The sequence below is a fragment of the Canis lupus genome, chromosome 12 (genome assembly GCF_003254725.2).
Source record: "Canis lupus dingo isolate Sandy chromosome 12, ASM325472v2, whole genome shotgun sequence".
NCBI classification, from domain to species: domain Eukaryota; kingdom Metazoa; phylum Chordata; class Mammalia; order Carnivora; family Canidae; genus Canis; species Canis lupus.
The window spans coordinates 41,331,877-41,357,621 of NC_064254.1; the positions used below are offsets into that span (position 1 = coordinate 41,331,877).

The 25,745-nt window shown below is 33.8% G+C and overlaps 1 protein-coding gene across 6 annotated transcripts in view; it reads left to right on the plus strand.

Annotated features, from left to right (window-relative positions):
- BCKDHB (branched chain keto acid dehydrogenase E1 subunit beta) overlaps window positions 1-25,745 on the plus strand; it is a 448,915-nt gene that overhangs the window by 149,403 nt on the left and 273,767 nt on the right. For 5 of the 6 annotated variants that reach the window (XR_007401257.1, XM_025444929.3, XM_049092277.1 and 2 more), the window contains one exon: window positions 2,915-3,001. Coding sequence is in view for 5 of the 6 variants with exons in the window: in XM_025444929.3 (XP_025300714.1) it covers window positions 2,915-3,001 (87 nt within the window). In the remaining variant the exon portion in view is untranslated. Of the gene's footprint in view, window positions 1-2,914; window positions 3,002-7,469; window positions 7,508-25,745 lie in introns of all 6 variants that reach the window. The other variant, XM_049092279.1, reaches the window with a different exon arrangement.

Genomic DNA, 25,745 nt, shown 5'->3' on the forward strand with positions numbered 1-25,745 from the left:
AACCCTCAGAAATTCTGAGAAGTTAAAATTGTGAATGATAAAAAGGCACATAGCAGTTGAATTTAATTATATCCTAACAAAATTATTGAACTGTATCTATAGACTCAATCATTAGTGATACATGCTAATTCTTTGATGATATGACTGAAAATATAACTGTTACTTCTTAATTTTGGCAATTTTCAGAATTTTTCTGTAACTTTGTTTTATACATTTTAATACTTTTCAGCAAATCAAGATTTGCTTGCTTTTAAGAAGCAAAAACAAAACTTAGGTGCTTTCCAAATTAAATTAAATAATCTAAAATGCTCAGCTCACAGCCTAGCACATAGTAACTTATGTGACAACCAGTTGTTTATGATTATCATTATTTCTGACTCCTCTCTTCTTGCCATACGGTCTCTCACTGGTTTATATATTATAATAATTTCTATAAACTCACAGTGTTATTACTTTTCACTGTGTCTGCCCTTTAGCTCTTGGTGTTTTAGAAATTTCTGGAATTTCTTTCGTAACTGTCAGCTTAACTCCTGATCCAAGAACACACATGACATAACAGACATATGGAGGTGTTGAGGAGCTTCATCTTCTCTGATACTAATAGTTTATTGACCATGTTGTATAAGATCCAAGAGTTTAAGGGTCAAGAGGTGAGTTAGTTATAATCCTGCCATGGATCTCAGCATGTAGAGACTGGCAGGCCAAGACTGGCCCCCTATGTTTTTAGTGTGCCTATTTGCTGCTGTAGCTTGGGACCTCAGGGTTCCTTGTACTGGAAGCTATTCCTAAAATACTATTTTTAAAAAACGTTGTTAGATTTCTTTGAGGAGATTATGACTACAACACACTGTGTACTTGTAACTTTCAGCATTAATTCAAGGGCTTTACCTTTACTTAATAATGACTTACTGGGAATACTTGCAATAATATAAAAATTCTTTTTACATAAAATCTTTTTCCAGTAATTCCTTTAGTGTCGCTCCTTAGGAGAAACAAGTTTTGAATCCCTCTAGACAATTTACACATGTTGCTTCAGCTATGTTTATTGGTGTCCCAACTGCCATGGTGGTGGTTTTTTGTAAAAATGAGATTATGCTGTTCTGCAGTTTGCTCATTTTATCAATTAATTTACCATAGGCACCTTTCCCTGTCCTCAGACTTTTTCATGGCTGCATAAAACCCAACTGTATTGCTCTGTCTTGGTATGCTTAGCTTTTCTCCTGCTGAAAGACACCCAGGAGGTCTCTGGGTTTCATCGTGTTGCATGAACTCCAAGGATTGGAAGCATTTATCCTGGCTACATCTGTGCTTAGTTTCCCTATTATATTCTGCAGGCTATAGGAAGCCAGGCTATCTGTCCTGGTTGCTTATGGGCCTTCAGGGATCATTCTGAGGGCTGTCATTTGATCTTGGATAGGACTCAGTTTAAATTAAAAAAAAAAAATACCAGTTCCGTTGTATGGGGGTTTAAGGTGACAGTAGCATTTTTATAGAAGTTTCTTATTTCTACCTTCCAGAGACTTAAGATGCATCCTGTAGCTGGGATGGATTTTGGCTATGCCATCCTTGGACACTTATACATTGGTAGACTTTGGGTTTTCAGAGTAATAAGAAAGGGTTGGTTGTTGAATCTGGTTTTTTAAATTGGTAGTTAAGACTATTTTTAGAGAGTACTTTGAGAACGCATTTTTTTTTTTTCTTGTGATTGTGGACTATTTTTGTCTCTGTATATTTCTAACCAGGTGCATTAAAATTTAATTTAGGACTTTCATAAATTAATTACAGTGATAAAATCCAAATACTATTATACTAAGGTTAGCATTTCATTGGAGGTGGGAAACATATTCATTAAGGTGTACATGAAATTTTATATTCTTAAGTCACTATTTACTCAGTAGATACAATAACTTATTTTTATCATGGCTACTGGCCATATCTTGGAGTTTAACATCTGCTACTTTAAGATTTTATACTCTAATTGCTCAGAATGAAGGAAATCTTTTAATTTATATATGTGTATTTGCTTGGAAGATCTTGTATTCACAAAATATTAATGTATAATTTAGGAAAGGTGGTATCAAATTATTAGACACATAGAAGAGAAATTACCCCGTCTCTTAGGTGACATGTCAATTATTCAACATATTTGAAACAGTAACTTGCTGTTGATTTTAATGTTTTTTACCTTCCAACACAGCTGGCATCCTGCTATGATATTATGAGCTATTCTTTTTGATTTATTAATGTATAAAATATGCCAGTCTGGGTGAACAACCATACTGAGCCAGTAATCCAAGGACATCTTTTTGTTTGTGACATTTTCTATGTTAAAATGGAGTTGTGGTCATTAACCAGATTTTAATACAGATGAACAAAGACAGTTGTAACCCTTGTACTTCAGTGATTTCTTCCTGTTAGGTTTCCTCGAAAATCTAGTGGCTTGAGCTTTGCCTGCGTTACAGCTTTTATATGCTATTTTTATGTTTTCCTACTCCACAAAACAGTATTTCCTAAGGCTGTTTGTTTATATGCAAATACACCCAAAAATGAACCAAAAAAAAGCACTTTCATTCTTAAGGCAGTATGAAAAAAATAATTTTGTGATAAAAACATGAAATAATTTAGTTTGTAACACAGAAGTATTTTATAATAGAATGCATTTTAATGACAGAATTATAAATCACATTTTTCTTTTGTAGTAGGACTATAAACTATATTGAAAAATTTTGTAACTGCAAATATCAAATAACTGTACTGTGAGAGAGTTACAACTTATTTGGCATAAAATTGTATTACTAATTTTTAATTATGTATTGGATTGAAATACCTTGTTTTTATTTCTTAATCAAAACTGCCATCATATACTTGAAGATATGTATTCTCTTCAACATCAGATTTTCCTTTTCTCTTTCAGTCTGTGATCAAAACAGGGCGACTGTTAATCAGTCACGAGGCTCCCTTGACAGGCGGCTTTGCATCGGAGATCAGCTCTACAGTTCAGGTAGAGTAACTTTGGCACTGGTTTTAACATTTGTGCAGTTGCACTTGTCTATTCCAAGAAGAAAGTTCCTTATCACAATATATAAAAGTATGTAGTTTTTGGAAATGCACGTTTTCCATTTGATTCCACGGTCTTTTAGTTAATGGTCTAATTACATCTTCTAGAAAAGAAATCTTGAAGTAATAAAAGCTGAGAATTCCTTTATAAGAAGAAGAAAGTTTGAAACGAGTTTACAAAACTGATGTTAGTTTTGTTTGCTAGTATAACCAGAAGGAAGACTTTTACATCTGAATGTGGTATTTCTCTTTTGATAAAACTTAAACTTCTTATGCAATAGATTGATCTTAGGTTTTCACAGACTTCACCTTACAGAAAAATGCATCTGTCAAAAGTCAATATATAAATTCAATATATAATTTCAAAATCAACAAGTGATTTTTTGTTAGTTTAATTAATAATCATATTATGTTCTGCTATTGGCCATGCTTTAGAAATGGTTTAAAACCTTTTTAAAAAGCATTCAGTTAAATTGCTGCAAATAAGGAGGAAAAAATTTCCATATACTGCTTTATGAGGGATTTTTGTTTAAAACTTTTGTTTACATTTATACCACAGATAGGAATAAGATGATATAAATGAGTTTCATTTTTCCTAATTTTGTAAATTAAAATTCAATAACTATTTTAAATGTAAAGTATATGCATTTTAAATTTCAGATATCTTTGCAGTTTGCAAACATTTTATTTCTCTTTACTGGTGTTAAGATGATTCTGCTGTTAATATATATGTTGAGAATTCCTTCAAGAGTATATGGTTTAAAAATTTGACATAAAATTATGATATATGAGTAATGATAAGTTTTTATAAGTTGAACTTTTAACCAGTAAACAATGATTTCTACCAATAAATTATCTTTAAGTGCAAATTGACAGCATCGTAAATATTTTAAAATTAGATGAATCAGATTTAAAGATAAATGTCATTAGACATAATCCATAATTTATATCAAAAAAGTATACCATAATTTTTATACATTATAGTCACTAAAAAAATTAAGGAAATAAAATATTTGAGTTTTGAAGATTTGTTTTTAAAATTTATTAAGTAAAAATCTAAAGCGTACTACTTATCATTATATAACATCTGTGCCTGGCATTTATTGTGCATTTTATTCATTGAGTAGCATAATGTAGTAACTTGGTAAAAAAAAAAAATGGGGGTTATAAGAATAAATCACTCTAAAACCAAGATGCTATGTCAAGTCAGAGACAAAACTGGAAAAATAAACTGGAATTCTCTGATACTTTTTAATATGTAGTCTACTAAATCATTTGAAATGATAGTGACTTGGTAAGAGAACTTTGATCTGATAGCCTTATTCATTGTTTGCTGAATGCTGTATTGTTATCTCAAAAATTTTATTTTCATTTAAATGTAAAAAGAAAACAAGTAAAACATAGAAATTATAATACCTCTGGTGAAGACCACTTTCTCTACACTTAGACTGGATCTCCATAAATTATTAGTAAACTGCAGTAGAGTGTCCCATATTTTTCAGACAGGAAAGGAATTAGATCTAATTTAGTGTCTATTGGTCTTGAATAGTATGTAGACTTGTATTAACAGAAAAATATCAGGCCTCAAGAATACATTTGTGAATTTCAGTTTGAGGAATACCATATTATGAGTTAAACACAGTAATTACAAAAAGCAAACAGGAACAGGATCATAACCACTGTGTGAAAATCAGATCCTGAAATTATGTGATAATAATTGGTGGTAAAAGTTGTGAATGAGATTATCCAAAATGTAATTATATTTATATCATAACATGAAGACACCAAAATTAAAACAAGACCCCTTGTCACCCTCTCATACTCCCAGAAATATCCCCATAGGTGTTTGCAGGCTACCGTCTGAGAAATCATGACCTAATCTGACCCTATTCCCTTTACACACGAGTTTTTGTTGCCGAGAGTGTGTTTGACTTACCCAGTTTAAAAAGACAGTGGAGGATCTGCAGCTAGGACAGGAGTCTTGAGTAAATGTTGAGTTTGTGCATATGCATTCTTTATTCAAAGTTCCCCCAAGCCCCAAGGGAAGATAGAAGTTTTAAATTTATTATAAAATGTTCCTTTTCCAGGTTAAAATAATTCAACCAACTAACTATAAAATGAGTTAAGGCAATAATGTAGAGGGATCTGCATTTGAGGTTTTAGGGGATTAGTTTGATTAGTATGAGGATGATTTTGAAAATAGTGTTTCTGCTTAATTTAGATTTTATTTGCATAAATGTAGAGTATGGAAAATAGATTTTAATAAAATATAATCAACCCGTATCCTCAAATGTTTGCCTATTGTGGCTTTTTTGTATTGGTAAGAGAGGAAAAAAAAAAAAAAAAAGACACCTTGAGAGTTTTTTTTTTTTCCTCCTTTTCGGTAATAATGTTTCCACATAACTCAGAGTAATCTGAAGAATAAAGTCTTCTTTTCAGTAATTGTTTCACGCACATATTCAACTGAGTGCAGTGTCCTATACTGAGCATCTTTTTTATGGAAAGCCTGTTCCCTGTTAGAAGTGAAACCTACATCGCATTACCAGTGCCTTGGATTGTTTAAACTGAAATTACTTAAGTGTGAGGTGCAGTTGCTTTTCATCACTTGGAATGATTCATATTTCTATATTTCTTTTTTGTTGTGTAAACTACAATGTAAGGTTTTTTTTTTGAAAAAAAAAAAGACACAACAGCGTTAAGATATTGAAAGCCAATTTTCTGGGACAGCTGGGAAAAGGTACACGTAGAACTTATCATTGTCTTGGAAAACAAGTTTGAAATTATGGATGAAAGTGATTTATAAATTTTGAGCACTCTTGATTAAAATACTGAGTTATGCTCATTGTTGTATCAATGAATGTAAATTTTATGCAAAAATAAGCACACACCAAAAAAATCTGCTACACAAGCACTATTTTGTGAAAGATTCCTAGTGGTTCTTCAAAGGGTCATGATTACTCTTACAAAAAACTGTTCTTCATATGACAATATTTTAAGAGAATGATAATTCACAAGAAATCTACCTTTTTAAAATACGTTCAAATCTGAGAACACCATTTTCTGTTTCCTTTAAAGTTTATTACCCATATTAAAGATAAAAAATATTGAAGATAATAAGCACTATAGGGAGTATTCTTTTAAGTTTATAGTTGGTATTTTTAGGTAGAAAAATTATATTATTATAAGATTGAGTATCAGCAGAACATTTTTCTGCTGGGTATAAGAAGTATTGCTGGCATTGCTATTAAATTGTTTTTTTTTTTTTAGTTGTACAGACAAAATATGAAAAGAATGAATATGAAATGTATTCATACTTTATTTATATAACTTTTTAATTTATGGCAGATGGCTCTTCCGTCTTACAAGGAATTCACTGTCCGCATTTTGTTTGTTCATGCCTGTTGCCTCTTTTTCATAAAGCCATTTATTTTATTAAAAAAATACTCATTGTTAACAGTGTTAGTTCGAAGTAACGTTAAACTCACAGACGTGATTAAACATAACATTTTAAAAACATATTTGTCAATAGCTTCTTCATGAAATTTATATGAATGCTTATAGAAATCAAAACCAATGCATCAAATCTAAGAACTGCTTTTCATTCCTATTGGATTGAATTTGGAAGTTCACTGGGAGGCAGAACAAACCAAGATCTGGTATATTTGGCTCCCCCTCTAGGGAAGATTTCTTGGTCGGTCATCCAAAGCTTCACTGTCTCTTCCCATCTAATTTTACATTCCCATCTGTTCTCACTTTGGGGGTGAGGGAACTTTTTCCTTCTTTCATTTGACACATACTGAAAGTTGGAGATACGCAGCTTTTAGGGAGTTATGCATTCCATTGGGCACTCTGATTTGTAGAAGAGTGCAAAGAAAACAGAGTTTAGGTAATTCATTGACCTCATCGTGTAGTTTGAGCAAAGATTTCGTTGTTCCAGAAAATTATATAAATTAATTATATGTGATGTTTGTATTCCTCAGTTTTCAGTAACCATAGGTTTTTAAAAAAAGCATTTCTGTGCAAAAGAAATGTGTCAACCTCATCCATTTTAGTATTCCTCTAATTAATTGATATTATATGTTCTAGAATGCAATGTTCAAAATAGGCATTATTTATTTAAGTGTTAAGGCCAAATAATGTGTGCTATTTTAACAGCCTTAAATAGTATAATTTCTTTAAGCCTAGTAGAGACCAACCTTTTTATTAATTTCTAACACATTCCCATAATGATGAAATAAATCTTGACTCTGATAGGCTTGTGATAAAAAAAAAAATGTTTTGGTTTTTTTTCCTCTGGATTCAATGCTCAATAAGAGTGCCAAAAATTTTAGGGATTGGGGTTGGCTTAAAGGTTTGATTTGCTTTCTTTCTTTCTTTCTTTCTTTTTTTTTTTTTTTTTTAACACATGGAAGCAATAAGTCTGCAATAAAGAGTCCAACTGGAGAGGATGGTAAGTTTCCATACCATTGTTCCATCCTTTCTGTGCGGTCTCTTTTCCTAGAATAAGGACTCAGAAGTTGTGCATACTGACATATATTTTTAAGGTAATCATATTCTAATACTTTGAGAGGATTTTTATAGGGTTTACACAAATCACTGAGTAAACGGAAACTTTCATAATTTTCACTTAAAGGAATTTTGCCTTTCTTTACCATTTCATCTTAGAAAGGATTGTACAGAAGGATTTTTTAAAAATAAACTTCTTATTCCTACCAAATTTACCAACTCTGCCTAAAAACATCAGTCTGAAGGAGAAAGAGAAACTCCTAAGTGGTCTTGAGTTTTTATCCTTGTGGAAAATGTTTAATTAAAATTATGACATTGCAAAGTAAGAGCCATCAGAGAAAGCTATCGGAGTAGTAATTTGATGAATAGTTTACTGCAATTTTATAATCTTAATCTTTTTAAATTTATTTTTTTTAACCAATGATGCAAGACACTTGCCAAAAACAACAGATATAACAATCAGGAGAAGTGTACTTCCATATTAAAACCTGTTTAAAAAAAAAAAAAAAAAAACAACAAAAAAAACAAAAAAACAAAAAAAAACCTGTTTAAATGGAGCCAGAACATTAGAAACATGGTTGAACATAGAGTGTTCAGATAGACAATGGCCTTTTTTTAAAATGGAATTTTGCCTGGAAACCTGTTTAGTGTTCAGCAGTTTCTATGGCCATAGATATGAACCAAAGGCTAAATCTTTCCAGGAATGCATCATGGCTGGGGCTGCTCCATTACTGTTTGTAGTTTGTAGTTACATCCAAGTAGTTACACCAAGTTATGCTCCTTGCCCTGATCATGCCAGTGTCTCTTTCTCCTTTGCTCAGTTGTATAAATGTGACCAAGGTTTTACCTTCAGCCTTCATCTCCCCATTCTTTCTTGAGCAGTCCCAAGCATTTGCATGGCTGTTCTTAAAACTTTCAAATTTGAAACCTTCAGGACTTAGTCTGCTTATTGAATATTAGATTCAAAATTTCAACTTCATGCTAGTTTTGATAGTGACAAGAAATTTGTATGATAAAATGGTTTATGTGAAGGGATTTTTTTTAACATGAAGCAGTGAGAAAAGGTGGACATCAGCACATGGATATCTGCCAATTTCTGGAAATCAGCTTATCTCAAAATGAACTCTATTTTTCTTCAACTCTTTCTGGACCTCTTAAATTGTTTCCTTACTTCTGTCTGCCCTGCAGCCTCTCACATCTTACCAAATTACTATTCACTGTACTCTTAAAACACATCAAATTTTGCCCATCCTCTGTTTGAGTACTCCAGTAGGTCTTCTTGGGCTATAGAAATAAGATCTTGATGTTGTCATTAAAGGTCTTCATCTGCCCAACCAATGTTTCTGGTATTATTTCTCATATCTTCTTATGACTCCAGTGTGCTGTCCTACTGACCCTTTCTTGAATGATAATTAATTCCTGCAGCCAAACTTTACTGAGTGTTCTGGGCACAGCCTCAATCTGGGCATTTCATTTAAGAAATGGGAGCTCGTGTTTTAGTGACACAAGTTTAGTAGGAAAAATAGATGCTAAACAGATAGTTATATTGTGGTATATGTTTGGATATAGAAATATTCTGTGGACTGTGGGACTATAAAAAAACTTGATCACCTAATCCATATGTAAGCTGAGTTAACTCTTGGAGGATGTGTATGACCCTGAGGGTGAAGGTGGATTGTGATTCTAGGAAGAAGGAATAAGGAGGCAGGAAAAAGAAATTATTTTCTAGTTATTTCAGTGGTTTGATTATGGTTGAAAAGTAGTATATGAGGCTGTACACCAAGTAAGGATCAACAAGTTGGTAGGGTTTAGACCGTAATTTATCTTATATGTAATACTAAGGAATTTGTTTTGTGTGGAGGAAAAGGTTTGACAGAGCAGAGCCATCTCACATAAGTAATAAATTTCAGTTCTCCCATATAATGTATTTTAAATACCCCTCATAAATTTCCTGGCAAATAGGAAGTACAGCTCTTCCTCAACTTTCAGTACTAGGTCCCAATATATCCATCATAAGGTGAAAACATTGTAACTCAGAAATGCATGTAATACACCTAACCTACCAAATATCATAGCTTAGCCTAGCCGAACTTAAATGTGCTCAGAACACTTATATTAGCCTACAGTTTGGCATAATCATCTAACACAAAGTCTATTTTGTAGTAAAGTGCTGAATATCTCATGTAATTCATTGAGTACTGAGCTGAAAGTGCAAAACAGAATGGTTGTATGTGTGGGTTGCTCACCCTCATGATTCCTGGCTGATTATGAGCTGTGGCTCACAGCGCTGCTCAGCATAATGAGGGAAAGCCTGGGAAAAGATCACAATTCAGAATTTGAAGGTTAGGGACGCCTGGGTGGCTCAGCGGTTTAGCGCTGCCTTCGCCCAGGTTGTGATCCTGGAGACCCCAGATCAAGTCCCACGTCTGGCTCCCTGCATGGAGCCTGCTTCTCCCTCTGCCTATGTCTCTGCGCCTCTCTCTCTCTCTCTCATGAATGAATGAATGAATGAATGAATGAATAAATAAATAAATAAATAAATCTTTAAAAGAAAAAGGAATTCGAAGGTTAGTTTCTTAGTTTCTACTGAATGTGTATCACTCTCACACCATCATAATGTCAAAAAACTGTAAATTGAACCATGGTAAACCAGCAACCATCTGCAACAGGAAAACAATAGTCACAATTATTTTTGTTATTTAATTAAAAGGATTTTAAGCAGGAAATTAACTTGGAAGGATTTACAATTTAGGAAAAAATTCTTTGGCACTTGTGTTGAGAATGCATCATGAAGGGTGAGGGAGGAAGTTACAGAGATTAACAGGGAAACTATTTGAGTTATTTATTTATTTAAAAGATTTTTATTTATTTATTCATGAGGAGACCCAGAAAGAGAGAATGAGAGAGAGAGAGAGAGAGAGAGAGAGAGAGAGAGAGAGAGAGGCAGAGACACAGGCAGAGGGAGAAGCAGGCTCCATGCAGGGAGCCTGATGTGGGACTCAATCCTGGGACTCCGGGATCATGCCCTGGGGCAGATGCTCAACCCCTGAGCCACCCGGAGTCCCTACTTGAGTAATTTAAATGAGAGATTGGGGGTCTTTTAAGTCAAGGGCATGAGAGTGGTGGTGTAGATACAGGTGAATTTTAAAGGAGGGAGAATTTGAAAGGTAGACTTGCTGACTGGTGAAACAGGGAGTAGTTCAGAAACTGGGTTGTATGACAGAAGAGGCAGACAGGAGTTAAGAATAAGGCCTAGCTTGGTTTCTAGGTTAGGTGATTTTAGAATGGAGGTGCTGGGGAATTTCACTGAGCTGGGGAATATTATTGAAAAACAGACGTAAGCACATCTTTTGTGGGAGATGATGAATTCATTTTGGATTTACAGAATTTGAGAGGAGAATGAAAATATGTGTCTGCGACTCAGAAGAGCATCTAAGATATAGGAGAAGATTAAGGATTTATCATCTTATGATGGCTGAGGTGAGGGATATGGGTATGATCATATAAGAAAAGGCTAGTCTTAAGAAGAAAATTTCAAAAGAAGAAACATTTAAGAGAAAGTAGAGCTGTGAAGGAGTGTGGGATGCAGTGGCCAGAAAAAAGTGAGTAGAAGAAAGTCACTACAGAAGATAGGTGGGGAGAGTTTCACCATAGAGTATGTAGCCAACATTATTAAATGTTCCTAGAGTCAAGAGCAATTTTTAATATGATTTTTTAAAGATTTTATTTATTTATTTAGTCATGAGAGACACACAGAGAGAGGCAGAGACACAGGCAGAGGGAGAAGCAGGCTCCATGCAAGGAGCCTGATGTGGGACTTGATCCTGGGACTCTGGGATCATGCCCTGAGCCAAAGGCAGATGCTCAACTGCTGAGCCACCCAGGTGTCCCTAGAGTCTAGAAGCATTTAATAGAAGCTATAGACTGATGGTTGTAACTGGAAGACATTGGTGACTTTTATGAATGTAGGGTTGTAGCCAGGATGGAGGCCGTATTATATTTGGGTCAGTGAATGAATGAGTGAAGACTTAAACAAGGAAACATGACTTCATGAAACATGACTTTTAACAAAGGAGAGGGAGAGGCATAAAATAGAAGTCAGTTTATGCTGTTCTAAATGCTGTTCACTCAACATGGAATGCCATTTTCTCCTTTTGAACCCCTCCCTCACTCCCTTTTCATCCTCATTTTCTTCCTTACCCCTCCAACCCACCTAGTGGAATTTTTAAAAAAACTCTCAAACCTGCCCTTTAACTCTAAATGGACTTAAAAAGAAAGAAAACCATACAATCTAAAAGAAAAATGTAGAAAATAACTGATATTAAGATGGGTAATAAATTTTTAAAAAGATTTATTTGGTGGGGGTGGTGACTTAAAAAGACTTAAAAAGAAAGAAAGAAAGAAAGAAAAGAAAGAAAGACTTAAAAAGACTTAAAAAGAAAGAAAACCATACAATCTAAAAGAAAAATGTAGAAAATAACTGATATTAAGATGGGTAATAAATTTTTAAAAAGATTTATTTGGTGGGGGTGGTGAGGGGCAGAGGGAGAAGAAAGAATCTCAAGTAGACTCTGCACTGAGTGTGGAGCCCTGAGATCATGACCTGAGCCAAAATGACAAGTCAGTTTTTTAACCTCCTGAGTTACCCAGGTGCCCCAAGGTGGATAGGAAATTTTTGAGCAGAAATTTAGAAAGCAACAAGATCCCCCATATTATCATCGATTAATATATTTGCATAAAGTGAAAAATAATTGTGTGACAAAAACAAGCACAATTAGAGGACGACAACTGGGTCAGTATTGAGGCACATGACAAAAGATTATATTGTATTAAACATTCTTAAATATCAATACGGAAACTACTAGCACCTTTAAAAGATCAGAGACAGATTAATTTTTTAGAACCGTTAGTGGCCAGTAAACATGAGAAGATATACCACTTATGGCTAAAAATGGAAATTTCAAAAATGAGATACCTATCATTTGTTACTCATAAGAATCATACTGCTTAAAAATAAATTGTATTCAGTGTTGAACTGGTTCAAGGTGAGTATACATATTGATTGATCTTTCTAAGAAGTCAGTTTGGGAATGAGTACTGAGACTCATCAAAGTATGCATTTCCTCTGACTCAGAATTCTTGAAATCCTCACTTTGGAGTTCCACACAAAAATATAGAAGGGTATTTTTCTCAGTTCCTGTCATTTGTTAGGAAAATATTGTAAAAAATACTAATGACAACAGGAATACAGTGGAATAAGTTATGGTTTCTCCATATGATGAATGTTAGAGATTTATGAAAATCATTAAAAGAATTGTTGACGGCAGGGTAACATTTGTATGCCTATAATAGTAAATGAAAACTCACTATGCAAGCCTACCAGTGTTTTACTTGCCCACTTGTGGAAAGAAAAAAAATATGTATATCTAGGTATAGGGGGAAAACAGCTTATAAAATATGACTTTTTTGGATTTATATTTTCTTCTCATAATTTCTAAATTTTCTATGTACAGAAGCATTTATAATAATTAAAAGCTTTTTTGTAGTTAGATGTGTCATATATGTCATGGTAAATCTTCCAGTTCTTGCTAAATTGTTTTAAATAAGAACACCTACTTTGCTCATAAATTTGATTTTTAAAATATCATAGTACTTTACTGTGACATGATTCCTTAATCATGTACCTTTGCATTTGAGGAATTACTGTCTTAGTGTTAGTGGCTACTTCCTCAGATTTGTGGGATGTGAGAGGGATTTAAAACCAGTAAGCCCTAGTACATAGATTCTGTATTCTGCAGATATGTTCCATCCCTCACATGCATGGTCTATTTGATTTATTGTTCTCATTATAAAAGTGAAAGCATCATCATATTGGGATATTCAGATTATTTCATCTTCCCATGTTAATTGGTCAGTGATACTGAGACTAACATTGGATCCCCTTCTTCTTTTCTCTCCCTCCTTTTGTATTGGCTTTACAAAAGATTGATGTCATTCTTTTTGAAATCTTTTTGGACGGAAGCCAGTCAGGAGAAAGATCATCTACATTCTATCTTTCTGGGTAATGATAAAATGCTCCAGTTTTCTCTCATACAATGGTTAATATTTTTTCCTGTCAGAAGTAGTCCCCTTTGAATTCAAAGACACATTCATTATGTACCTCTCTCCTCTCTTCCTTTCTCTGTAACCTCTGGTTAGCATTTTGTTGTGTCCTTTTTGGTGATATCCCAAAACCACTCCTGTCTATCCTGCTTACAACTGACTGATCTGCCAGTTGGATGGGAAAAATCAACTGCTGGAACATTTGAAAGGATGTGTACTCAAGTGAAAAGTTATGTTATAAACATGGTCTTAAATCATGAGGTAGACATTATTTAAAGAGTATGTGGATTCCCCAATAACCTCAGTTTTGAACTGGCACCTCCTCAGAAAGGCTCTCCCATATCCTGTCTCCGGTAGCTGTCCACCCCAGAGTATCCCCACACACACACATTACTCTGTCTTACTGTCCTCATAGCCTTTGAATTGTCTGTAGGTGTCTTCTTTATTTGTTCAGTGTCCTTCTTGCCCCAGCAGAAGGCGAGCTTTGTGAGCTTGAGGACCACGTGTGGCTTGTTCACATCGGTGAGCCCAGTGGCCAGCACTAAGCAGACACTCAAATAATTAAATGAATTGTTTGCCCCAAGCACCACTGCTGTTAGCTATTTCTTTGAAGAAGAATGTCTTGCTGGTTTGTGTTGCATATAGAAATTGCTAGTCACAAAAACTGCTAGTTGTTGACCACCACCCCCCAAAAAAGGTTTGTTTTGTGTTTATGAGTTAACTTCCAAAATAAGTACTGATATACCATGTGCCCTTGTCCTTTGCATTGCTACTTTGTGTACTTCTGACAGAATTTATCTTATTCTTTTATTCTTTCTTGTGAATAAACCAGTGATACTTTTTTTCTCCTCTTAATTCTCTAGTGAGGCTAAAAAAGACATTTACTTTAAAAAAAAAATAATTGAGAGACAGAGAGAGAGAGAGAGAGAGAGAGAGAGCGTTTTTGAGAGGAGGGGCAGAAGGAGAGGGAACGGGATGCTTAAGCAGACTCTATGCTGAATGTGGAGCCCAATGTAGGGCTTGATCCCAGGACCCTGAGATCAGACCTGAGCTGAAACCAAGAGTCGGACCCTTAACCAACTGTACTACCTGGGTGCCCCCAGGACATTTACTTTTATATAGTAATCAGTGAAGTTTCCTAGAATGAATAGACTATTTAATGAGTAAAATAGATTTTCTTAAAAAAATTACTTTCTTTTAAAAGTTATAGTCATTATTTCTATGATTTGGTACCTTTAAATTATATTTTAGCATCTAAAGAGTTGTAGTTTACTTTCAGAGCAATTCTTGAAGGTCTGGTTGTATCCTCAAAGAAAATTATAATTGAAAATATTTCATTTCCTTATTTGGCATGCAGTAGTTTCCCTTCTTTTTAAAATATGTATATTTTTAAGTTTAATCTTAGTATTTTTCAAACTACAATAAAATTGTTTAAGCTTTTCTAAGGGAGAGAGAGCAGAGCATCTATCCATGACCTGGCTAACCCTCTCAGCCATTGTAGAGAAATAAGGAGAAGCATATTAAATTTGTCAAGAAATTTTAGGTGTGTTTTGTCAGCATTGTATTCAGAATCTGTAAGGGGCTGGGTTGGCCTCTTGGAGACAGAACCAAAATTCTCAGCTAATTTGTCATGCTTCTTGGTGGGCAGTAAAGTTGCCGTTGTTGAAAGGTCATTTTATTTTAGTAATTTAGTGTAATTAAATTTACAGTTCAAATTAGTTTATACTTTGTTACAAAGGCCATCACCTCTTTTCATGAATGAGTTCACAAATCACCAAAACATGCTTACATTTAAAATAGATGTTAAAATAGAGATTAACTATTGAATGAATAATGAATTTTCTGCTCAGTTTGAATCTAAAACTTGTGAAAATTAAAACAAGTTAAAATCAGCACTTACCTCAAAAACAAGCAGTTGAAAATGAAAGTTATAGGCAAAAATCATCTAGTTTATAACTGTGTAGATTTTTAAAATCTATCAGTATTAACGTGTTAAAGATTTTTTTTAATTTGCAGAATGTCTGAAAATTTGCATTTGATTGAGAAAATGTTGAGTATTTGATTATTTTCTTTCAAGTTGTGTTAAAGAAGATACTTTATTTCTTGATCCGCTTGAAGAAATATGCTTTTCTGTTTTAATCCTTTAAAGGACTATATAATGATATTTACCATTTAAGGTAGTTTTATATTGCAGATAGCACCAAGAATTTGTCTTTATCAAAATTATTAAACAAGAGGTGTAATTTATGACTATTCTCTTAGGAGAATAGTTATTTATGTTTTAAGAAGTGCCTTGAGGGGCACCTGCATGGCTCAGTTGATTAAGTGTCCCAGAGTCCTGGGATCGAATCCCATATCAGGCTCCCTGCTCAGCAGGGACTCTGTGTCTCCCTCTGCCCCTACCCCTGCTCATGCTCTCAGACTCAAATAAATAAATTAAGTCTTTTAAAAATAAGTGCCTTGAGATGGCTAATATTTCAAGATCCATTATTTATAATTATAGTTGTATTATTGTTTACAAGTCCTGATTATTTGCTTTCTTCTGGTAGGATTAGTTAACCCTCTTAATAACTACTCATTTTTTTTCCTGCACCAATTTTATATTCCCAGCTTAAACTACAGATGCTATAAAATACTCCCCATGCGTGTAGTTTTTTTTAAAGACTTTAAGTAATGTCTACACCCAACATGGGACTCAAACTCATGACACTGAGGTCAAGAACCACACGCTTGATGGACTCAGCCAGCTAGGTGCCTGCCCCGGACCTCCCAATGCCTGTATTATGAGCACTTTCTGGATCAGTCAGACAGACTCTTTGTTTTCCCTGAGATAGTTTGTATTTTCAAATTTTCTGGCACCATTTTTCTCCTCTAATCTATCCCTTTTAAAATACCAATGGTTAACTCTATATTAGCAGTTAAAGAAATTAAAACTTAATCTTACCTTTACAACTCATTACTGAAGAATCTCTTGCCTCTGCATCCTGACAATAAATGTAGGCTTTGTTTTTCTAACCATGAACTTTTCTGGGCATCAATGTCTACCTAAGAGTGCTTAGCAGACCAAATTGAATATATTTTGTGAATAATATTCTAATATCACACAGTCCTATATTTTATTAAAACCAGCTTTCCTATGGCAGTTCCAAAACATAGTTCAGATACATTAAAATAATGAAGTATTATACAAATATTGATAAAATACCATTTTAATATGATGGAATGTTTTATTATGTATGCAGCTATCAATTTACCTAATAAATTAAATACAGTATCCATTTTAATAAAACCCACATATTTTATAAAACTAGCACTTGACTAACCTATATTTGGAGTTATGAGAGCCACAATAGTGTAGGTAAAGCAAAATGCTCCTATTAGAAAGCATGCCACTTGGATTCCTTTTGTTAGCCCACCAGAGACCAACAGTATCTTTTTCCCCCCTCCTTTCTTGCCATCTTGCCTCCCTTCTTTGCTTTTCCCTCTGCCTTTCCTGCTAGCCTCAGCAAACATATGAATCTTTGTGGTAAAACTATAATTCTTCTCTGACCATGGACATGCTAGCATTATTTGGGGTAGCGTGTGCTTATGAAAGCCTTTTCCATCTTAGGCAAAAATTAGAAATGCCCTTTAATACTGGATGAAGTTAGAGGAATGAAATTAGATGGAGGCAAATATTTTCTTTTTCACATGGCTGATCAAAGGTGACATTTTAAAAATTTACAGAATTAATACTATTTGTGACGCATTGTTAAAGGGAATCATCTATGAATGTGAAATTTGTGAGTGTATATTTTTCCGGTGTTTTTTTAAAAAATAGTGTAATGGAACGAGGTGTTATAGATGATATTTCTACCTATGTTGTTAATTTCCTCCAAGAATATCGTAGATAACAGTAGTTTTAATGATGCTGTTAAAGGATAATTTGCCAAAATTGAAACTAGAGGCATCATTAGGACACATAATTAAGAAAGACTTTTTTCCCCCAAATTTGAAATGAATAATAGAACAAGTAGAAGTCTATAGTACATTTTTTTATTTCCTTAAGAGAAGACCAATTTTCATTTTTACCTTCACAACAAACATCCTCAAAAAAAAAAAAAAATCCCATCTTGAAATGGTGGTTGTCCTATTTAAAGAAATTTTCCAATTATTTGAAAAGTTCGTTTTGAATGATTTTTCTTACTACTTGCCTTGTTACTCAAAATTGGGATAGAATAGTATTTATTCATTCATGAAGACACATTAAGTTAGTAATCTAAAGCAGAGTTATCTTTAACATCATCAGTATGTGACTTCTATTAAAAAGATTCTTTTAGAACCAAGGCTTAGTTCATTCTTTCCAGCTAATGAATTTGTTTTCCTTGGGGACACTTAGCCTTAAATAATAGTGTTTTCTGAGAGGATAGAACTCCATGTTTTACAAATAGAGATGCTTTCCTTGATTTACAGAAAAGGATAGTTGGGCTTTTCGGGTGGATACTAGTTTGTTAAAAGCCTTTTACTTTACAACTGTAAGGCCAGCAGTCTCTCTACTATCTAGAATATATTTTTTAATGATTTTATTTATTTATTCATTCATAAGAAACACAGAGAGGCAGAGACACAGGCAGAGGGAGAAGCAGGCTCCACGCAGGGAGCCCGATGTGGGACTCGAACCTGGGTCTCCAGGATCACGCCCTGGGCTGAAGGCGGCACTAAACCGCTGAACCACCCGGGCTGCCCTATCTAGAACATTTTAAAATTGATAGCTATTTCATAGATAAAATCTGAAGTCCTTTGTTTTAATGAAGATTTTTATTAGTGAAGTTTATTTTATTTTTTTAAGGTTGTAGAGGTGGACTATGACCACCTGTAATACTTATTTTTTTCATGCTCTATGCAAATCAAGCATTTTAAAGGTGATTTAATCTTTGCATTGGTTTTCGTGAAGACTTGGATCATCTATATGTCAAATACAACTGACATCTTTATTAGGATACATTTATCTAAAAAAAGAAATGTTCACAATGTGTAGCAAGTGATCATTGTTTCAGCTTCCATGTCAGGCTAAATAGAGGTGAACTGGTAGAAAGTAAAGAAATTAAACCCAGTTTTCTTGGCCCATTTGTTTAAAAAGTTATTCTCATTTCTACCAAGCCTCACATCCTATTGCGTGAAGAGGAAACCTTTCCTAGGGACAGTGAAGTCTTGTGCTAGTAGTGGAATGAAGGTGATTGTATATTTTATCTTCCAAATATGGACAGTAGGCACAAATTGGGATCATCCCATGAATACTGAGGTGTATAATTATTGACTTAGGCTACTTTATGGGAATATGTCAACTATAGTGTTGCCCAAATAAATCTTCAGGTACTAGTGGAAATAGAACTAGATAAGAAGGATTATTAGTAGATCAAATTTAGATTTCTTAAATGTCCAAGAACAAAAAAAAAAAAAAAAAAGAAAGAAAAAAGAAAAAAATGAAAAAAAAAAAAACCCTCAAGAGCATAAGTACCATTTCTTTGTTCAGTGATTATATCTGTTAAATGTAAAAGAAGAGTTTAAGATGGGTTGTTTTTGCTAGTGGCTGCCGCAGCTTATTCTCATGTGTAATTTATTTTTAGTTATTGGCAAACTACCTGGGAATCATTTAATGACTTGTTTGTTATGCTGGACATTAATCCTTCATAGTTTAAAAATGTTCAACAATTTCTAAATGTATTTAAAATAACTTTAAATACCTAACATTTTCCTAAAGTGAATGTTTAGTTGTTTGTATTATGTACAAAATGAAGATGAAAATATAGTTATATAACTTACTGTGCCTTCTATTTTTTAGCTATTTTACCAATCAAGGAATGGCAAAATGACCCTTGTCTATTAATGACAGCTTTTAGCTTTCACAAGTTTGACTCTTTGAAATAACTGCTGAAGGGGGAGATTTTATTGTTCCCCAATTGGTAAATTAAGGATCTGGAGAGATTCATTAACCATGTCAGTGACTTTAGTCTTTCAGATAACTTTATTTTTGTTATATTGAATTAAATTATTAAAGGCTTGAAATGATTCTATAAAAATTTATTCAACTGCATGCTGATTTTGGGATGTATGTTTTTGAAAAATGCCTTGATGAGAAAGACCCACTTGGCAAAATCAAATGGCTCCTGGGTTCGAACCTCACATTGGAGTACCTGCATGGGGCCTGCTTCTTGCTCTGCCTATGCCTCTGCCTCTCTCTGTGTGTCTCCCATGAATAAATAAATAAAATCTTAAAAAAAACAAAAACAAAAACAACTTGATCCCAGGACCCCCCGGTATCATGACCTGAGCTGAAGGCAGACACTCAACCACTGAGCCACCCAGGCATCTTGACATTAAAAATACATTTAAAATGAAGTAAATAAGGACATTATTTCCAAAAGAAAGTGGAATCATGGCTGTTTGCCTCCTGCATTCTCTGGAGCCATCTTCATTTCGTACAGTGGTTCAGAACTACATGTACCATCAAGTATATTCCTCCAAAGTTTTATGTTATTCATGTTATGCTTCATCCTTTAAAAAGATTTTTAAGCTTTTAAAGGTCATCCTTTTTTTTTTTTTTTAAGATTTTAAAACTTTTTTTTTTGCATGACTAGTTGTGTGTGTGTGTGTGTGTGTGTATACACATATTGTCCTAGGGCTGATGACTGTGATTTTCATTGCTTAGCCTTTGCTCATGTATGCAGTGTGGCTAAAGTATCACTCAGTGTTGAGAAGCCTAGAAGTTTAGAAAGCAGGAGTAGCTAAGTGTCCTTTTGTTTAAGGGGACAGAATGTAACTGTGCACATATATAAATAGCTGTCACATTTTAAAATTCTGGTGAACAAGTATGAAGCTGTTTCCAGCAAACGGAGATTGGCAAAACCCTCAATGCTGAGGTATTACTGAATGGCCAATCTGTATATTTCTAGAACTTTTAAATCTTTGTGTATGGCGGGGGGTGAAGGGAGTTTCTTTTATTTCTTTTCGTTATGATTCTAGCAATCCATTTTAGATAGTATGGTAGCATTTAAAATTTTACTGCATAGTCTATAATTTAGGCTAAAAATAGCCACCTTTTCATTGATTCCATAGCTCTTTAAGGGTTATGCCCAGTACAAAGCTGAATGTCTCTTCTCTGCAAAGGTAGGACTGCCAATTATATCAGGTGTTGAAGTATCAAATTGTACTAGTGAACTACAAAAAGATCAAGGAATGAACAAAAGTCAGTGATAATAGTAAATGTTATAAAATAGTGCTCATTTTGTAATTGTAAATAATAAATAGCTAACAAATCATTTGTCACTTGGAATATAGTTGATTAGCTCACATAGCATCTTGGTTTGCCATCGTAGAAAATTTAGTTTAATATATTTAGGGATGACAGATACTATCCTATATGATAGTACTTTTATTTAATGAATGGTTCTTTTCAGATTTTTCAGAGAAAAACTTTAGATAATAACACTATGATCAAAAGGGACTTCTGCTTTAAATTATAGTTATATTTCCTTTTTGAGATATTTCTATTATAGTCACTCTTGGGTAAAAAGCATTTAGAAAAGGTTCTTTTTCAAGTTCATTTAGGAAGGTTCAAGAGAATTATAAAATAGTAGATATTTGTTACTTTTAGGTAGAGGAATTATATGTGTGAGTGATTTTTAATTCTCTTCTTTATCAAAGGCATTATTTATTCCAGAATTTCTTAACTGCTTGCTTCATGTCTCCATCTGGCTGTCTGAAAGTTTTTTAAAAAACAAATGTCCAAACTCAGTTATTTTCTGTGTTCCCTACCTCAGGCCAAAAGCCTAGGAGGCCTCATGAATGCCTATTCTCCCTATACCCTCCAATCAGTCCACCAGGTGGTGCACTGCTCTAGAAATACTGCTCTAATCTGACCCCCTAGCACCTCCACTACCTAAATCAAAGCCAGCATCTTTCTTCCCTGAATTATTACTTTCTTGCAAGTTTTTCCTTCAGAGTAGCTGAAATAGCTTTTTGAAAGTGCAAATTAAATCATGTATTTCCTTGTCCCAGTGGACTTCCCCTGCTTCCACCCCCCCCGCCAATCCTCACCATGAAATACTAACTCCTTACTATAGTCTGAGCAGCTCTACTGCTTAATCTTATTTTCTAATTCTCTTTGCCCTCTTTGCACTTATCTAGCCTCAGGGATCATCTTGCTCCTTAAATGAATATAATTGTAGTTAAAAAAAATTAAACATAAAGCTAGAAACACATACTTTTGATGATAGCTTCCGAATATCTTACAGATCAGACAAAAACAGAAAATTTGATCCAGACAATACAAAAATGCTCTGGACAACTAACTTAAAGTTTCTTAGGATGTGGTATTATTTTTCATCTTTTTTATAATGCCATATTTTGAGTAATAACAACTTACAGAGTTAATGCCAATTTAAGTAATTATGAAAGTAATTGTGAAAAATTCATTTCATAGAGAAATGTTACATTTGTTAGCATGTGATTAAAATCTTCCTGTAATTTTTATCATTAATACAGTGTTTAAGAAAATTTAGTATAAGCTTTTTTATTTAATTGATCCACATAGGCTTTTATTTATCCCTTTCTAACTTAACTAAATAATGAGAGTGGTCTCAGTGCACTCTTTTTTTTTTTTTTTTCCAGCTGTACTCTTAATATTGTTGCAAAGATAATGTTGTAATCGAACTCTCAGAAGGGGAGGAGAAACAGAGGAAATTCAAAGACATAGAATCTATAGACAAAGACAGTAGCCAGAAGGGGGGAAAAATGAAACATTGCATATAGGGAATAGGATTCCAGAGTTGTATTACTTCTCATTAGGAACAATGGAAGTCAGAAGACAATGAAGTGACACCTTTAAAAGACTGGAAGCAAGAAAACTAACAACCCAGAAATCTACAATCAGGCAAACTAGCCTTCAAAAATACAGGGAAAAATAAATAAATTTTCAGATGAGCAAGAATGAGAGAATTGACTGCCATTAGACCTGTACTACAGGAAATACTAAAGGACATTCTTCATGCTGAGAGGAAACAACAGCAGATGGTGACTCAGATCTATAACTAAAAACTGCAGAGCACACATTCTTTTCAAGTGCACAAAGAACGTTGGCCAAGATAGACCATATGTTATTATACCATAAACAAATTTTAATAAGATTCAAACATTTGGAATCTTACATAGTGTGTTATCTAACCAGAGTGGAATTAAATGAGATATTAATAAGATACCTAGAAAATATTCAAATATTTGGAAATTAAAATAAAATTCTAATAATAGTAGAATAAAGAAATAACAAAGGAATTTACAAAATCCTATGGATTGAATAATGACCACACAAAATAAAATATGTGCAGAGAAGCTAAAACAGTACTTAGAGGAAATGCATAACTGTAAATGGTCATATTAGAAAGGAAAAAAAAAACCCTTAAAACAATGTTTAAAGTTTCTACCATAAGGGAAAGAAAAACAAGATATACCTATACCTAAGTGGAAGAAAGGAAATATTAAAGATAATAACAGAAACAATCAAAAAGAAAAGAGACTACAGAGAAATTAACAAAACCAAAGATAATTGGTTCTTAAGAAAGATGAACTGACAACCCACCAGCAGGACTGATGCATTCCTTAGTCCAGATTCTCTAGCAATGGTTGAAGGGCAAGGACAAGGCTAGGGTGAGGGATGGGGAAGGTGGGGTAGCTCTCAGGCGCCTACTGTGTGCTGACTGCTCAGCCATGGACTTGACACACCTTTTATTTCATTTCTCACTATCTTAATGAAGTGTTTGTTATGTTCATTTTTACAGATTAGAAAATTGAGGCTCGAGGAGGGAAATTAATTTGTCTGTAGCTGGATAGCAGGCAAGTAAAGGAACTGGAAACTACCACATCTGTCTCCAGGTTCCATCTGCTCTCTCTTGACTATAAGTATTGCGAACATAGCAGTAATTAATCCCAGCAAACCAAGTAGGAAACTAACAGAGCGTGTGAAACTGGATTCCCTGTGTGGGGTGTTACTCAGAGGTGTCTGATGACTGTGTTGTTTCTTCTTATTGAATCCAAGATGTAGTTATTTTTTTGTTTTGTATTCTCAAAACCCATTTTCTTCTATACGTAAATGAAATTCATTTAAATTAAGCAGAGAGTTGTTGCAAAAGAAGATGAATATTAAGAAAACTTTTGTTTCACCATGAAGACGAAACTGCCCCCCCTTTCCTGCATGAACATGAACATCATTTCAATACTTAAATATTCATTCTTATAAAAGAGGAGTAAAAACGCTTGGAAAAATAGATTTTATTTTGTTTTCTTCCAGGAACTGCCCTAAAAATTGGCAGTTAAGCTTTTGCATCCTTCTCTTCCCCCCACCTCTTTTTCTCTCTTTATATATGTATGAAAAGGAAGCTTTTCAATTTAATGGCGGCTATTCCCTATTATATATCTGGCAAGTAGAATGTATCAAAAAAAGATTGTTTTTGTTTGTAGAATGCAAACTATTTTCAGACACATTTAAAAATAGTGAAAGGTAAAATAGAATACCTTTCTGTAGGTATTCCTTTATGGTCTGATTCAGCTTATAATACTTAAATATTTGCATTAGGAGATGAATTAATAGTGAATCAATGATTCATATCAGAAATATGTATGTGAAGCTCATGTTAAAACTCTAGGAGAAAAGTATCTTTGCATGTACTGAAATATATTTCATATTAAGTATGTAATTAAAACTGTTATACTAAAGAATTTTGGAGAACAAATCCTAGAATTTTCTTTTTTTTTTTTTGATCCTAGATTTTTCATACTAGTTTTGTGAATGATCTCTTGTGAGTGCCAAAAGCTTAAATATACCTTTTTATTTTGCAAAATGTCGAGTTCTGTAATCATGATATAATCAGCATGAACTACGTTGGAAGACTACTTATTTGAAATGCTGACTTTTTTGGCAAAGCCATATGTTATCAAGTAGGTGATAGAAACATTTTCTAGTACAGCTAGCATGGTGTTATATAGGTCATCGTATACCAAGGGAATTTAAATTTTCTGACTAGTCAGAAATTGAAAACAACTAGTTCTATCATTAACTGAGCTTTTATTTTTGCTTAGCTCTAAACTATATTTTGGATCTGGTGTTTTCTTCAGTTACATTATTAAAGGGAAAGTGATATATGAAGTGCTGAAACAAAATTCTGGGAAAAAAATGAAATATGAGCTATGCTGAGAAACAAACATTGCAATGTGAACATACAGCACAAAGCAGCGTTTATTAGAAAGCAGATCTGTGACATGTGGCAGCACTACTTAGTTTTGAGATTCACAAATATCAGTGCCAGTTTACATGGGATAACGATGCAAAAATAAAATAAAATAACCCAAAAGACAAAATTTCCAATGTGCATAGTGAGAAATGTAGATAGGACCTTGTTTTATTAAAACTAGAAAATAATAATAAAAGCCACAGGAAAACGTCTTCACATGATATTACCTGCACTCAAAGAATAACTGTTGAATCTTCTGGTTTCAGCTAGTGAGATTTACATAATCCTGTGTCAAGAAGCTCTAGTGTTGAGATACAGTGTACAGTAGGTAGTAAATGTAGCAGACTAGATGGAAAAAAGAAAGTGTCTTCAAAACTAGTTATATCCACTTCTGAGTTGTAACTGAGTAAGGCTGGCAAAAATAGATGATAAAAGAAAGAAACTAAAAATTAGGGCAGAACACATGAAGTCCTAAAGAAAAGAGAATTTTAGAGAATGTCCAGCTCAACGTCCCACTTCCTCTGCTCTGATTTCTCTTAATCCCCTGGGAACTTGTTTGGATGCTCCTGAGTGTGCCCACACAAATCTACCCATGGGACAGATAAGGCATTTGCTTAAGAACCAGCAAGGGTTTGTAGGCCTAGAGCAAGTTAGAAAAGACTACCAAGTCTACTGTGCCTGTGCTAAGATCTCTTTTTCAAAAAGCAAGTCCACAATAAAATGAGAATAAGGGTGCTGTTTTCCCTCCCCACCTTTCTAATGTTTAATGGAAATAGAAACTTATCAAACTTCCAAATCCCTTCTTGGGAAAGACACTCT